This window comes from Talaromyces proteolyticus (genome assembly GCF_021365285.1).
Source record: "Talaromyces proteolyticus strain PMI_201 chromosome Unknown BGW36scaffold_7, whole genome shotgun sequence".
Lineage (NCBI taxonomy): Eukaryota > Fungi > Ascomycota > Eurotiomycetes > Eurotiales > Trichocomaceae > Talaromyces > Talaromyces proteolyticus.
Genome location: NW_025764283.1, coordinates 917158 through 933244, shown reverse-complemented (window position 1 = coordinate 933244; position 16087 = coordinate 917158). Strand labels below are relative to the sequence as shown.

Here is a 16087-nt window from a genome sequence, read left to right as displayed (position 1 = left end):
TGAGTATTCCTCTGTTATTATAGTCGGGATACTTGACTCGTGATATCAGTTACCGCAGTATTCTCACTTCCACTGAAAGGTTTCATCTTGAAGTCACAACCTACAGTCGATCAGCCGAGCAATGTAAAAGACAAATGAAAAACTCACGGTCGGCCATCTCAACCCTGGACATCTCTCTAGGACCTTCTTCGCCTTCAAGTAGCCCGTTGTTTGGTTTTCCTTCCTCTGCGACGCGCCACTTCCATGCTGCAGTGAACTGATCTGGAACTCGCTCTAGCTGATTCTTGATATGCTATTGCGACAAAATTAAACCCCAAATATCTAGGGTTTGTGAGTGAGAAATACTTACCTTGCCTAGAATCGGTAGGAACTTGAAGGCATGGCCACTATAGACTTTAGCTGGTATTCTGGGTTTGGAGATGAGGACTTACGAGCCCCCCGTACAAATGAAGAGGGAATCTGAATAGTTAGGTACGTAGTCGACGACATACTAGGAGAAGTCAGTTAATTTAAGGGTTATGTGGAAGGCAAATATACGTTATTGTCTGGGCTGTCTGTATACCAGCATAACTGAGCCCAAGTTAGTATGTAACCGTACACTAATTGGTGTTATTTACCCGACTGTCTGTAAATCCAAATTCCACCAACTCGGGGAATCCCTGCGCAATAACCTCCTTCATGCGCGAGAGGCCATATAGTGGAACGGTGTCAATCGGCTGTTTGCTATACTTGGTTCGCGGGGTAGAAATGCGACTGCACTGTCGTCAACTTGTATCATAGTTATTACGAAGCTTCAAAAACTTACAGATAACGCTGTGTAGGGTGGTCTTGGTAATTGGTGAACTTTTCCAGCATTAGCTCATGCCATTTAAGAGAACCGGGTCAACCTGCCTTGCGCCCACGAAAACCAAACTTAAGTCGGCCTTCTTTCGAGATTGGAAAGCCACCTCCTTGATAGTAGCTGTTGGTCGTTAACACACATATTATCTCCACACAAAAAATCCTGACAATAACTCACTTATCTCCATCACCCTTGCGATAGGACCATACGGGATAGTTGTCAGGATGGAACTTCTTCCACAAGTCCTGTCTCTCCTTGGGGATATCAATGAACATGACTGTGCCGGCTGTCGCCTCAACTGTGTGATGGGCCTCAGGAATAATTGATGCAGTCCAGCTGCCAGCTAAAAGTTGTCAGTTAATAGATTGATGCAGGAATTTGAAGTCTGACCAGCTACAATGACCAGGTCGCCGAAGTGAGAGAGGCCGTCGTAGGTCTTGATGCCCTTGACTCTCTTCTGCACACCCTTGTCTTCAACAATGAGGCTAGACAGCTTGCCCTGGGGGTCTCCAAGGACGAAATTGACGCCGGCTTGTTCGCAAAGGAACCTGGTGTAGACACAGGCCTGTTTCTATCAGCGAACCTGTAGCATTGGATGTGAGAAAAGTGGCCCACCTTGTCTGCAATGGTAATTCCCGCCTGAATGTCAATAAAGCCATTGGTGTTGCCATTGTTAATACCATCAATGGCGTGGTATTTTTCCACCCACTTTTCGCTAATCTTCCTCAGTCGTGCTTCTTCCTCGCCGTTGTCCTGCCGCAAGGGTCAGCTAGTTCATCCCTAAGGCCGAAGCAGTCGATCAAATCACCCACCTTTCCCACCTTGAGGAACTGCATTTTGCGAAACTCAGGCGCCGTCTTCTCCATTGTCACCAGACTATCTCTGTAGTAGTCCCGAAGTACCGTCCCTTCACCAAGGAAATAACTTCCGCAGACATGTAGCAGTTTATCCTCTGGAGTAAGTCCATCAGGGAGCTCGGATGGCGAACTCGCCATGATCTTATCGGTCCATGCCTGCCAGATGTCTCTTGCCTCAATGGCAAGCTGTTGATATCTACGATAGATCAGTTATCCAAACAATCCATCAGACTTGGTGGGAAGGCTAACTCGACCTGATCCGCATACGCCATGCGAAATACCTTGTTGATATCGGCCGAAGCACCATCGCAGCCGTTTAATGGGTTGTAAAAGCTCTTGTCAAATGCACAGCGATCATAGATTGTGATGTTCTTGTAGCCCGCGCGGGCGAGCCAGAGCGATGTGCTCAGCCCGAATACACCACCGCCGACAATGATGATTTTGGAGTCTTGAGAGAGCATATTGAGACAATAATGGTAAAGAGTGAAATTGTAAACTAAGAAAAATTGAATCCCACATGAATTGATTGCCTGGAGAACTCCTTGTTAATATATTCCTTCAATGGTCCACTGGAGCTGTACGGACCCAATTGGTCCCTCGGGTTCTCCCGACCTTCGGGGAGAGGTATACCTGCCGTGGACTCGGAAGTATCCGAGATGGATCAGTGGGCATTATTAGGTTTATGGTGTCGTAATAACTTAGCTATCCTTCACGAGTAACTGGTTTTTGTTGTCCGGGTAGGGTTGCCCTTGTCCTCTAGCGAAGGCGCCATCACTGACATGTAAGAGTCTCCGGATTGTATTTCTTCTGCCTTATTTCAAAGTTCTTTTTATACCTACTAAAATAATAGAATATTGAAACATATAGTCGGTCTAGCTTTATCATGTGCTTAAGTATCCCGCTCAATCCCGCTGATAATCTACACTATCTGGCTTAATCAATTCCTGCTCCTAGGGCCTTTCACCTGGCTCGACAACTGATAGACCTCTGAGTTTTAGAAGAGGAAACAGGGATGATGAGAATGGGGTGCTGAATTGTAAATCGTTGCAGTTTATCCTGGAGATTTTCGTATCTTTAAAATAGTTCTGTTATTGATACGCTAAAGTAAATACGTGAAATACTTGTGCTTGTCTATCATTAATAAAACGTATATATTCAAACCTCCTAAAAAAAAATAACAGTCCTAATAGCACAAAAGTCTGTACATCAATACTCCAACTGGCCCTATTATATAAGCATAGTACCAAGTGGAAAATCACGAGTTCACCACAGTATTTAGAGCCGGAAGCGTTCCATTAGCAAGAAAATCATCGATCAGTGCCGAGGCTTCTCCCGGAGGGAGTAGCTAGTATGTCCACTTCCGTTCCTAGTAAGTAGAATAGTCGATGGGATCTGGTTCCTTAGATCCTCTGCCCATACATAGCTCGCCTCTGGGTAATAATAGGAATTAACCATGACCACAGGTGGTGCTTTCGCCATTGCTTTTTGGTTAAGAGCATGATTAGGGTTCTTCACCGGCGCAGGCCACCCGATACAGGCGGTCTGATACCGGTAAGTCTGGCTTGCGCCTTTGATATACGGTGCAAGGTGGTTCGCAAGTTGCCCCTTGTATATCACATCGGCCAAGGTAGTTGCGTTGTGGTACCAATCCAAGCACCCGATTGCAATCCCTGGAAATGCTGAGTCTGTCTCACTAGTGGCAAGGGTAGAAGAGAGCCCCGTTGCGTTACCTGCAATTGTCTCCTTAAGTGTCTGAGCTAGAGTTGACAACCCAGAATTCGAAACCCCGGGCTGGGCATCTACGAATGTCAGATATCCATTGCCCTAGATATTAGTCCGGATATCCTCCCCCGTTACAGTTGTTCGGCAAGTACTCTAGTTTCCTTTGCACCCAGGAGCCGGAATCGGCGAGATATCGGCTTGTGCAACCAGATTATCGAATATTTGTGGAAGGTTCTCGCATTTCAGTGGGCATTCTTCTTCTGTAGCAGTGATATTGCACCAGTCGAAAAATTGGTTGAGTGTATCTTCGTATGTCTACACATCACCATGCAAGGCACTTGTTTCGCTTAGTGAGTGGTCCACGTTGCCGTCTAGAACCATGACGCCAACATTTTCGAGGTATAATTCTGCATACGCTGCGCCGAGCATAGTTCCGTAGGAGAGTCCCAGCCAGTTCAAATGATTCTCCCCGAGTGCGACGCGAACGGCTTCGAGGTCATGCGCGGCGCTGGTGGTGTCAAGGCGGAAGAATAATTTGCCAGTCTTGTTACGACAACTTTCACCCAAGGCCATGTTTGCATTCACCAACTCCTCAAATTCCAATTCGTTAGTTGGAAAAAGTGATACGCGTTCGTTATAGAGATCAGGATCGCATCTGACCGGAGTACTCAAGCCAATTCCTCGAGGGTCAAGTTCAATGATGTCGTAGTGCTCTACTGTTGCATTCTTAAACCCAGGTAAGCCATGAATAATAAAAAGAGATCGAGACGAATTGTATTTCTAGGGAGAATCGCAATTATTTCGCGGTAGAAGAAGAAGCTATATAAACATTTTATATAGCATCAATTAGTGTACGAGTATCATTCTGCAGAACTTCTAGTATTTACTTCAGCCCCAATAGTTCAAACCTTGAAAAAGCGATTTTACGTGCTTATGCGTCTAGCCCTAAAACGGCGGCTTTGCGTATTGAAGGTACGTAAAACCCCGCCCCTTCTTGACAGGATTCGGCAGTGCCAAACCATAATCTTAAAAATCCAAATATCAATAATTAAGACAGACCTCAAAGCGTCTCCTTACATGCACCAAGAATCATCTCAGCTAATACATGCATTGGATAGGTATAGTTCTTAAAATAAGGAGCCTTCTTAGCCCTTGAAAAGACACAATATCCTCTATAGCACAAATTAGAAGATTTAGCAAGATCATTTGAAGCTTACACATATATGAAACATTTTTCTCTAATATCTTCCTGTCTACGAGAACAACTTCGAAGTATAAAACTCCATGACTAATAACTTTTACTCTATATATCCTGTTATACGTTCTTAGTTTCGATCTCCTCTTGTAATTGTTGATCGACTTGGCCGACATCCACCTTTTCTATGCCCTTGCGCACTTCCTCTACATTATTGATAGTAGAGTGTTTCTCCCCGAAGAGAGCGTCAATTTCCTCCAAGCTCTTGCCCTTGGTCTCGACCCAGAATACAGCCTGCCAATATTAGCTTTACTCCATCTTATATAACTCTTTCGTTTTCCGCGTACTTTTTTAAGATGGGAAAAGTGAAAGAGAATATGATGCACAGGCACTAGCACAGGCACTTACAATGATGATAAACGTGATAATGTCCCATCCGCCGTTGATCATGTACATCTTCCACCCAATGTTCCCGATACCGATTGGCATGAGAAACACTAGAAATACCCTATAGTCATATCAGTATAAGCACCGCTAAAAATATGGTTTAAAGTTGAACTTACGCAAGACCATTCAATCCAAGAGTTGACAATGCAAGGCCGTTCGCTCTAATTGCATAGTTCATAACTTCCGGGGGGTAAAGATAGAGCAGCGGTGTCCATGCAATGGAATAGAATCCTTGAAACAAGAACATAACCGCAACATTACCATATATTAGGCTCTGAGACGCACCAGAAGGGTTGTCCGCGTTCAATTTAGCCAAGCCGCCGATAATAAACAGACAGATTATGAGAAGTCCCTGAGACAGTAAGGCTGTAGGCTTTCGACCCCATGATGCTGAGAGCTGAGTACCGATGAGAGAGCAAAAGAAGCACCACACGTTCAATACGACGTTCTATTCTCATGAGAATATGTATATCACTGCTAGCGGGGAAATACTTACCGCCTTCAGCTGGGAATTGGAGTCGGTAATGCCTGCAGTTTCAAGTTCGGCTCCCAGATAGTAGGACGCAATGATATTGCCTGCAATGCACGAGAAAGGGCCCACAGAGCCCCCAATAAGAGCGCGCTTGCGAGATGTTGGTGTTTTGAATATTTCCTTGATACTCATGGTCCGGCCTTGCTTCTTTTCCCATTCAATTGTATCGACGATTTGCTTGTATACTGCTGTGGACACCGGGTCCGTAATATTTCCGTTGGAATTTGTTTGCGCAACAGCTATACGCGCCTCTTCGTACAGACCTTGCGCAATAAGCCACCTAGGAGACTCAGGAAGAAACGGTAGGAGCATGATGCTAAAAACGGAAAAGCTCGCCTGGAACAAAGATGGCGTGCGCCACGCCCATGTCGACTCCAAATGGCTGCTTCCAAGCGTTACCAGGGCAGCAAAGAAGGCGCCTATGTAATAAGTGTTATTCAGCAACCCAACGCCCCAGGCTCTCCAGCGGGTTGGGAAAGTCTCGGAGAGATAGACCGCACTAGCGACACCGCTAATGGCAAATCCCCAGCCGAGAACAACCCTCGCGATGACAAACATGGCGATGTGCTGCGCGGCGGTCTGCAGAATGATGCCGACAATGGTAACCAATGAGCCCCAGAAAATAGCAAGGCGCCTGCCAAGGCGGTCAGCTATCATCCCGGACCAGAAAAGGCCAAAAAAGCCACCGATAAATATAGAAGCGGTGTTGAGACCCTTCGTGGCATTAGTCAGTTTGAAGTAGTTGTTATACGACGGCAGAATGTTGAAGCCGTTGAGCATGGTGCCGTCGCAACCATTAGTGGTAGTCTGGGACATGGAGCAGAGGAGAAGCAGAACCGCGACGATAGTTGTTGACTCTGGAACCCAGGCGGGCATCCAGGAGCCTGTTCTTGACCTTTTCAGCATCGCGATGTGTAGTTTGTCGTTGATGCTCTATAATGTGATACTTGAATTTGTAGCTGGCGGAGTTTTAAAGAAAAGGCTCATGTTTGCTAACAGCAAGTGGGAGGGAAGCGAAGCTGGCCCCAAGCTTACAACTACCTAGTCCAACAAACGTATAGTGCATTGCTGGTAGTAAACCCCGCCTATAGGCAGGTATCCTTGAAGCCGTGTTGGGTTGCTTATTTGTAGGGAGGGGTTGCAATTACGCCAGATTAAGTCACATTATTATCCATCATAAATGGATGACATAAGATGATCAGATTGTACGGAGTTATAAAAACAAACTAATACTTAATTAGTTAATAGACTACTTGATTAGGCTAGTCGACGGGTTCCATGCTACCTTTTGATAAAGGGAATTTCTTTGGGGTTTCTAGGGTAGAGAAAAAACTAGTGTTCAGCCCTACACCCAGGTTTTGGGATCTGTATGGAATCAATTTGACACGATGCTCAGTTTCTAACAGCGAGTTATTGCTTTTAAAGGAGGTTGCCTATAAAAGAGGATTGCCAGCATTGTGATTCCGAAGATATGAAAGATTCCAACTATTTCTTTGTTCCCAGCGCTTGACTGTTTCCGGTGATGGGGTCACCTCTGGGCTCTGGGCTCTAGGCTCTCAGCTCCCAGCTCTCAGGGCACGCCAACGCTGGGCGACCCCGCCAAAGGGCCTGCAGAGAGGCCCCGCCAAAGCCGCCGCAAGTTGCCGCTACAGGCCCCGCTAAAAGCCCCGGCTTGGCGGCGTTTCTCTATACGTACAAGTCTCTAGAACTCTCTTAATTTTTCTGAGGGAAGACTATCTCCTTCACGGAGCCCGCAGTCAAGTTGGCCTTTGGAATTTCTGCCGAGCCCAGTCTCGTGAATTTGCACGTCGACAATATTGACCAGAACTGACGCAAACCGTCAAGCTTACAACTGTCCAAAAGCCTCCGTGCCGACTTATCCGTGCTTCAATGCCAGTGAAAAATCCGGCCCTTTTCTAGTATGGTAAAAGTGAATAACACGCCGTTCATGTTTCGTGTTCTGTTCAGTTATCTCACGCAATCTATCAAAAGGGGGAAATATAACCTAAGATGTATTTAAGTCGCCTTATCTCGTATATCAAGCCTTTTTCTTTATCAACGTCCAAAGCTAAAATGCGGTCCACTTTCTATGATATCAATTGATCTAAACGGTGAATTGCTCTGGAATCCTGTTATTACGAAAAGCCGGTACCCGATATGTTGGTACCAAAAGAGGCAATTATAGAAAATTGGAGCCGCCCTAGTGGAAAGTCAGGCGGCGAGGAGAATGTGGATTTAAACGTGGATAACAGAAGCTATTCAGACGAGAGTGAAGGCCAGAAAGAGCGCGAAGTCTCTGAAGATCGGACTTGGGTGCTTCAGGCTGGGGCCGGTCGAGTAGGTCGTCGTAAAAGCATTTACAAGAAGGGCAAGAGAGGAGGGAGCCTCTTATTAATCAAGCACAAGAACGGTCAAGTCAAGATCAGCGGCCAGCGTGTGAAGCTGGGCGATGTGAGGCACCATGTGCACGCGAATACAGCAGATACTGCGGACGTCAACGCTGTGGCAGATGTAGTCTTGACCCAGGAGAGCGACAAAGACATCTTGATTGAAAAGCTCAGCCCAATCACGAAGAAAAGGAGACGTATAGCTTTCTCCTCCAACACCAGAGCTGATTGGGTCAAGCTTCACCCCCTGGCCGATATCTTGGTAGACAATGGTTTCGACGTAGATATTTTCATCACAGGTATGCACATGGTCAAAGAGTATGGTTCAACCTACGAAGAGATCGTGAAGAACAGAAAATTCGGCGTTTTTACCAGACAGACATGGGCTCCTGGCGACAGCGAGATCGAGAATGCCACGGCTACAATGGGAGCGACGTTCCAATTGCTTCAACAATTCGACTACGATCTTCTAATTGTGCATGGGGATCGGCTCGAAGCAAAAGCAGCAGCCGATGCTGCCCACCTATCTCGATGTCGACTCGGACACGTTGAAGGTGGAGAACTTACCGGTGGCGATGATAACAAGAACCGATATGCAATCACGGCGATCGCTGATTACCACTTTCCAAGCAGCCAAGATGCTGCTGATCGCCTCATCGCATCTGGTCAAAGGATCGGGACAATTTTTCCTATCGGATCCCCGGATCTCGACGTTTTCCTGAGACCCAGTGCAATTTCCATTGACGATGTGTTGCGGAAGTACAGCATCCCCTTCAAGGAGTTCGGAATTGCTCCTTTTCACACTAACTCAGCGGAAAGCGAGTCGTCCGGAGAACAAGCAAAGAACTTCTATGGGGCACTGTTGGATTCTGGGCGAAACTTTGTCATTCCTAGACCAAACAACGATAAAGGAACGGAGAAGGTTCAAGAAGTACTTGATGCCCTACCCAAGAACCGTGTTTGTGTTGCCCCAAATTTTGAGTTTAATGATTACATTGTTCTTCTGAAAGAAGCTGGATGTGTTGCAGGAAACAGCAGCGTAGTTGTCACTTCAGCACCAGCGTTAGGAAAACTATGTCTCAACATCGGAAGTCGTCAACAAGGACGAGCCCCACCAACCGATGGTTTGTTCAACTTCAGCCCTAACGATAGGGAAGGCATTCTTGGATGCCTTGCAGAAAATTGGGGTGGGAAGTACTCAAGAAACGTCCACTACGGAGACGGTCGTGCTGCCGAGAGGTTTTTTGAAGCTCTAAATAGTGAAGAATTTTGGAAGGTCTCTCAACAGAAGCTTCTATTCGATCAGAAAGCATCTTGATTTCGAAATTTACAGAGAGGAGGGAACTACCGTTCATTACCACTTGACTCGCCTTCAGATTAGCAACACTGCGCCGCTTTCCGTCCGAGGCAGCATACTCTCTAAGAGCTTCATGACAACAATAAGAATGCTCGCACAAAAATGGTTTCAGGGAGACTCTAAAATGTTGACAGCATTCAGAATAACTTCTAGTTCACGAAAATCATTGGAGACTAATGATGTTCACAACCAATTCTGCCCGAATCTCGCCACTTGAGATAATATATAATATTCGGTAACCTTGCTTCCTCCATTCGAGAAGAGAATGGAATCCCAGGAGTTGATTGAGTATTATTAACTGGGCTATCAAGCTTTTGTAGAGTTGGTGTCGGTTATTATGAAACGTCAAGAGAAGAAATAAAGGAATAAATATTTCATAGAAATTAGATATCTATCTTTGTACATACTTATAGCTGCGTATGTAGCGTTGAAGGGGGGGTCTCCTTTTGCGCAATTACTCTAATATTACCATTTACACCAACAAATAGGGTGATTCGCCATTCTTGGAAGTACTCCAAATTTGCAAACATTACAGAAATCGATTACTTTTAACCTCTATGAGTGAGCTGAACCTAATTTCAAGTCGCTCTATCTAGAAGTCACAGCTGGGAACAATGACCTTTTTCTGCAGGCATCAACCAAATCGGTGGATATGGAGATTACTTTTCACCTCGGAATTTTTCAACCAAGGCTCAGGCTGCATTAAATTTTCAAAATCTCTCAGAACCAACAGGGTAAATAAGGACTAGAACTCCTCGGCCTTTCTAGTCCAATAATTTAACTAGAGAATGCAACTAAATACGAACCAGGCCTAGCCCTTTTACAATTGAAGAGAACCGGAGGGTTTTTCTTAAGCTACAATCTCACTTATAACCCACCGACGATCATGGTTACGGGGCTAGAAAAAAATGAAAAATTATAAACAGCCAAGGAGAACCAGCATTCATGTTGGTTAAAGCGTTGAATAACTTAATAAACGGTAGCCTTGATGTAAGATACCTTGCCTCACAATTACCTACAAATAAAGATCGCTCTCTCTCGTTCAAGCGACATACCCCACGCCCTAGCTAGCAATTGCGACAATGATAACCCTTTGGCCACCCATGTTCCACATAAGCATCTGCTTCATTACCGTCATTGCAATCTGCCTGTACAGGTCATTCAAAAATGCTGGCCGCTATCCTCGGCCGCCGGGCCCAAAAGGTCTCCCTTTAGTCGGAAACATGTACGATTTACCTAAACCGGGTGAGATAGAGGCTCACCACTGGGCAAAGCATAAAGATCTATACGGTTCGTGATTTTTTCTGTTCTCCTTACTCCAATCTGCCCAAAAATATACTCATCAGTGGCATTTCTGGTGCGATAGGACCAATCAGCTCGGTTACGGTAATGGGTCAGACCATGGTAATTATCAACGACGCTCAAATTGCGATAGACATTTTAGAGAAGCGGTCCATGAAGTACTCAACGCGGCCACGACGGGTTTTTGCTGGCGAAATGTGCGTCAAGATGGTAGCCTCTCAACTTCATTCTGCCGTTCACCAGGCTCATAAGCTCGTGTAGGTTAGGTTGGGAGCACAGCCTCGGACTATTGCCACACGATAATCGTTTTCGAAACACTCGCAAGGTTATGGGCCGTGAAATTGGCTCCCAGTCGACGGCAGCAAACTACGACAAGTCTCAAGAGATTGAGGCTGCACACTTCCTGCTACGGCTCCTAGATGACCCTGCAGGCATCATGGATCACATAAAAAAGTCGAGTTCACCCGTTTACTTTTAGGCTATATTTAAGTCATCTGTTACTTACTCGTTAGTCATGCAGAGGCGCAGGCTCATTAGCATTAAGAATTCTGTATGGATATATTGCAGAGCCGTTCACAGATGATCCTCTCATTGACCTAGTCGAAAAAGCCATGGACATCTTTGCGCACGCCACTGTCCCAGGGGCATTTGTTGTGGACTTAATTCCATTTCGTGAGTGACCCTTCACCCATGGCGATCCATTTTCTTACAGGTTGCTTTACGAAAACACAACTAACGAGGCTTAGTTAAATTTGTGCCCGAATGGGTTCCAGGAATGGGCTTTAAGAAACTCGCAAAGAAATGGCGTCCGCTAATGACAGATATGAATATAAAGCCTTATGCCTTCGTCAAACATCAAATAAACCAAGGAGCTGACGAAACTTCGTTCACTGCAAGACTGATAAAGGCAGGAGAAACCAGTCCAGATGTGATCTCGATAAACCAATGGTCTGCTTCGGCACTGTTTGGAGGAGCTGGAGATACGGTAAGTCCTCTTCGCCCATCTTGTTACGCGACAGGTTTTGTTAATAGTATTTAGATTGTTGGGTCTATGCAGTGTTTCTTCTTGGCTATGGGCATGTTTCCAGAGGTTCAGCAAAAGGCTCAAGAAGAAATTGATCTCCAGATTGGCCATCATCGGCTGCCTACGGTATCTGATCGTGCGAAGTTGCCATACATTGAGGCATTAGTGCGAGAGGTTTTGAGGTGGCATCCTATATCGCCAATCCCCCTTGCGCATGTAAGTGAAGAGGATGATTTGTATCAAGGATACTTCATCCCCAAAGGCTCCATGATGTTGGCAAACGTTTGGTAAGTACATCGAAGAAAGCAGATGAAGAGCCAAAAACTTTTCCTTCCAATTATGTTGTCTTTGTCTTCATCTAACAACACCCTGGCGAAACAGGCAATTTACGCATAACCCAGATGTCTATAGTGATCCTGAGGCTTTCAAGCCGGAGCGATATCTTCCTGACGATGTCCACAGGCCGGAACCAGACCCGCGCAAATATGTGTTTGGTTTTGGACGCCGGGTTTGTCCGGGACGTATCTTGGGCGAGAACGCACTGTACATCAATATTGCACAGACTCTCGCCGTGTTTAAAATTAGCACAAAAGATGATACTACATACCGCTTCACTCCGGGGACCATAAGCCGGCCTGAGCCATTTGAGTGTATCGTCAAACCACGATCCCCTCAACATGAAAGCCTAATTCGATCAATGGAAAAAGATTATCCTTGGGAAGAGGGCCATGGAAAAGTCTTGGAAAATGTCACTTACTAGTTCCAATCATCGAGGATTTTACGATTTCATGTCAAAGGGCAAAGCCATCATTCATACAATTACATATTAACAAGGGCAAAGCAATTTGATCCTGAGCTAATAGCAAAAGATGCCAACTCTATAGATAGTTGACTCTATGATCCATGTCCTTCACTATATAATACCAGGACTCTAACATACATGTAGTGCCAGTAGATAGTCCTCCAGCTTTCAAGAAAAGTTGATCTCGTTTACATGAATAACTGCTTCGTTGATTATCAGCAAACGTGACAATACAAATAACATTCAGCTATAAAATCTAACGATAGCTTCCTTCTATATCTTACTCATTAACTTCTGGTATTCAATATTCATTGTTGGGTGAAAAATTTTAGAGGCTACTTCGGCGAGTTGTTCTCATTGTTCGTGCTGGGTGTTGTTCATAAGCTCGGTCTCACTGCAAGTAAGCGTCCATACGGCCAAATTTCAATTTCCATTTTATTGCAATTCTATAGGATCGTATATGTAGCGAGCATGATATTGTTCGGCCTAACGGCCCTGAAAACCCTGTCCTAGATGTGGGCATGGCCGCCTTACTGCTCGTCATTGCGGGAATTCTATGGCCTTTGGTCATTGGTACATGGTGATCATAAGATATTATCAAATAAAATATGAATTAAAAAATACCTAATCTATTAAAAGCCAACCCTTTTAGTGCCGTAGTAAATAGTGCGACTGCCATACTTCGCTGTGAATCGTGATGCATGTCGGAGTTAGCGTATTTAGGGTACTTGGCATGAAAATTGTCCCTTACTAGCCAAATATTCGTTCTATTGCTAGAGTGATTAATATAGCCACCTAGAACGTGCACGTTTAAAAAACAAGCTAAATACGCTATATTATAGCGAATGATAAGCCCTAGTGTTAGTTCTCCGGAGAGACTCTGTTAGCAGGCCAAGGTAAACGAGAAGACCTGCTTCCAGATCCTGCTTGCGCCGAAATCGGCATTTACATCGCTCCTTCTGCTCCAGTCCCCAAGTCTCCAACTACCTCGTTGTGAGTAGTACGTAATGGGTTTGTGGCGGAGGCGCTTTCCACTGTCGAACCAACCAGCTGCAAATGCGAACTTGATTGTCACATTGGCCCTGATAAAATACGAACTAAGGGTTTCCCGAGCTATAAAGGGTTTGCTGTTGATGGCACTGTGGTAAAACTTCGACACATTGGCGCTGATCTATGGCGTCAGTGCTGACGACACGTACTGCTGACGCTTGACTAGTGATGTTTCTCACTATCATAAAACGCTATGTTAAGACACTAATCTGCCGGAAGACACAATTTGCCATTGCTTATGAAAATATCATGAATTGGATGATGTTTTGTGCAACGTCCAAATTTATCCACCTATTCGTCACTTCTGCTCGCCATTTCGAGTACATCGAAGAGCTCTTTCTCTCTTTGTTTTAGATCGTAAAGAGCTGTTTCCACTAGACCAGCCAGTGAATTCGAGTTGACTGAGTCCGTATGTGGCAAGTCCCCATTCTCCTCGATACTCACCGGGGTTCTGGCTCGTGAAATTGGCCGCAGCCCAGTAAAGCTATTATAGCCAGACCGTTGCATAGAACTTCGCAAGTTTTGCAGGGTCTGCTTGACCAGGTGCAAGTTGATTTCAGCCAGGGCTCTTCTAGGCATTGCTAGTCGAAACGCTCCAACGCTAATGGACAATGCACTTTCCGGATTATCAGATTGTGGACCTGTACACCATATAGGGCTGGACAGATTATCACATGAAGCACTGGACTTTCGTGATCCTTGTAAATCTAGCTGTAGCATGTGAACAAAGTGCCCACATGCTTCTATTAGGCTATAATAGCAACTAGAGAAAAGCAGAACGGCTGCTCCATTCGAAGGCGATGATGGTCGCTGTCGACATACCGAGTCCCCGCCATTAAGCTCGTCCAAGACGCAAGTCAACGCTTCAATGATGCGATAAACATCCTCAATATTTTCGGGGATGTTTGAGCTAGTCGATAGTGATTGAACCAAATTTGTCAGGCGCAACTGAATGTTGACAAGCTTTTGAAGGATATTCACAGATTCTAATCCCATAAAAGGAGTTGACGCTAATTTAGGTGCTGTTTGAATGCCATCTTGAGATGATTGAGCGGGAGGCAGATGCGTGCAGGGCAATCCTGTATAAGACTCCACGCTCGCAGAAACAGATGGCGCGAAGTGGTCTTCTCGCACCAGATCATCCACCAGGAACGTAGACAACGAGTCATTCTCTGTGTATGAAAACAGACCATAGAAGTCTACGTCTGAAAATAGGCTATTTTGGCGACTGTCAAACGTGATTGCCTGATCAGCTTCTCCAATTGAAGTAACTTTGTCATGTCTGCGAAGTTCTCCTTCTGTGACTAAGGTAGTTAGATTCAAACTCCATGGCCATCAGGGAAAGACTTGCCTTCACGACCGAGGCTTTTCTGGCCTTTAGCTTGATTTTTTTTAACATTTTTCTTTTGGCTTCCCAGTGGCCGTCCTGTTCGGCCTGCTGGGCTATAATGGCATGAAGCTCCAAGCCTCTCGCATCGAATGCATACTTCTGAGAGTTCTGTCCTCACACAGCGAGTCTTTATAGAGTGACATCGGTCACAAGCTTCCCGGTTGGGTCTCATGTCGGTTCGTCGATCTATGCGCCTCCTTATATAACCGCTCTTTGTGTGATAAAGCTCTGCAATCATGCTTGATACTTTATTCCCATCATAATATTAATGTTTGTTATCCACGACAAGCAATACAGAATTTGCAATCGTCCGGCGTTCAATGGTGGAATTGGTGCAAGTCAAAGGCAAAGGAGCAGCCTGGGCAATAAGTTCAATATCTCACATCTATACAGTGAGTACAAAGGGATAACTCACGCCTTCCAAAGTAACTAGGCCGGCAGTACAGCGATGTTACTTAAAGATCAGGGTCAAACAAGCCTCGATAAAACAATGAGCCATATCATTAACATACCTGCAGACTAATTGATGTATAGAATAAGAATGGAAGGGCTAAGCCCTTAAAGCTCATGGAAGAGATTGGCAGATCTGCTCTGTAAGGAGACTTAAGAGGCTAGAACCCCAGAAATGCAAGAGATCGTAATAAATCAGACAATTAGAGTAATCATTTATTTATTTATCTATGGAAGTATAATAAATACACATCTTACTGCCAATTTATTTTCTTCAGCATAGTCCCACACCGGTGAATTGTCAGAACAAAATGTGCTCAGCATTGTACCGCTGGCTCCACTAACACACAGTAATGGCGCGATGCTGACACCTTCGGTTCGAAGTTACTTTGAGTTGAGATCTACAATTAATCTGCTCTCAACCGATCTATAAAATGGAAGCTAGATATTCCTTTAGAAAGCACTAGCTTTAGTATTACTGAGCGGAGCCGTTTCTGAGCGAATTGGACCCTTTTGTTCCTTTAACGTGCGGAAACTTACGATAGTGCCTCTTATAACTAACACCCAATCTGCCAAGGTGCAGGACGCCTCGACCCTAGCGGGCTGTGGGACTAAGAAATAACGAAAATTCCCGGCCCGAAGTTCCTCACTGACAAAACCACCTGTAAGTAACTTAGTAAGCTATTATGTTTACGGCGCCAACCTTGAAAAGTATCATGCAAGTTTAGCAA

General features: G+C 45.2%; 6 protein-coding genes across 6 annotated transcripts; 2 read left to right on the top strand and 4 right to left on the bottom strand.

Moving 5' to 3' along the window:
• Positions 1 to 100: 100 nt before the first annotated feature.
• On the bottom strand, positions 101 to 2159 carry BGW36DRAFT_397825 (FAD dependent oxidoreductase; the record flags this gene model as incomplete). The annotated part of the gene is made up of 12 exons (XM_046218334.1): positions 101 to 292; positions 350 to 386; positions 432 to 490; positions 538 to 570; positions 618 to 753; positions 788 to 791; positions 888 to 961; positions 1019 to 1184; positions 1232 to 1406; positions 1457 to 1594; positions 1663 to 1894; positions 1948 to 2159. The coding sequence occupies 12 exons, from the start codon at positions 2157 to 2159 to the stop codon at positions 101 to 103; spliced, it is 1458 nt and encodes a 485-aa protein (XP_046071154.1).
• Positions 2160 to 3012: 853 nt separating this feature from the next.
• Positions 3013 to 3993, bottom strand: BGW36DRAFT_428235 (uncharacterized protein; the record flags this gene model as incomplete). Its single annotated transcript, XM_046220520.1, has 2 exons — positions 3013 to 3497; positions 3747 to 3993. 2 exons carry the CDS (start codon positions 3991 to 3993, stop codon positions 3013 to 3015), a joined length of 732 nt encoding a protein of 243 aa, XP_046071153.1.
• Positions 3994 to 4656: 663 nt separating this feature from the next.
• BGW36DRAFT_321211 (general substrate transporter) lies at positions 4657 to 6500 on the bottom strand (the record flags this gene model as incomplete). The annotated part of the gene is made up of 4 exons (XM_046212650.1): positions 4657 to 4909; positions 5024 to 5123; positions 5179 to 5510; positions 5538 to 6500. 4 exons carry the CDS (start codon positions 6498 to 6500, stop codon positions 4736 to 4738), a joined length of 1569 nt encoding a protein of 522 aa, XP_046071152.1. The 3' UTR covers positions 4657 to 4735.
• Positions 6501 to 7725: 1225 nt separating this feature from the next.
• BGW36DRAFT_451378 (uncharacterized protein) lies at positions 7726 to 9299 on the top strand (the record flags this gene model as incomplete). The annotated part of the gene is made up of 1 exon (XM_046221821.1): positions 7726 to 9299. The coding sequence occupies exon 1, from the start codon at positions 7752 to 7754 to the stop codon at positions 9297 to 9299; it is 1548 nt and encodes a 515-aa protein (XP_046071151.1). The 5' UTR covers positions 7726 to 7751.
• Positions 9300 to 10441: 1142 nt separating this feature from the next.
• BGW36DRAFT_297223 (cytochrome P450) lies at positions 10442 to 12424 on the top strand (the record flags this gene model as incomplete). Its single annotated transcript, XM_046211337.1, has 7 exons — positions 10442 to 10628; positions 10705 to 10837; positions 10902 to 11098; positions 11163 to 11312; positions 11387 to 11625; positions 11680 to 11951; positions 12046 to 12424. The coding sequence occupies 7 exons, from the start codon at positions 10442 to 10444 to the stop codon at positions 12422 to 12424; spliced, it is 1557 nt and encodes a 518-aa protein (XP_046071150.1).
• A 1383-nt stretch (positions 12425 to 13807) lies between these two features.
• BGW36DRAFT_428231 (uncharacterized protein) lies at positions 13808 to 15049 on the bottom strand (the record flags this gene model as incomplete). The annotated part of the gene is made up of 2 exons (XM_046220519.1): positions 13808 to 14820; positions 15004 to 15049. 2 exons carry the CDS (start codon positions 15047 to 15049, stop codon positions 13808 to 13810), a joined length of 1059 nt encoding a protein of 352 aa, XP_046071149.1.
• Positions 15050 to 16087: the final 1038 nt, after the last annotated feature.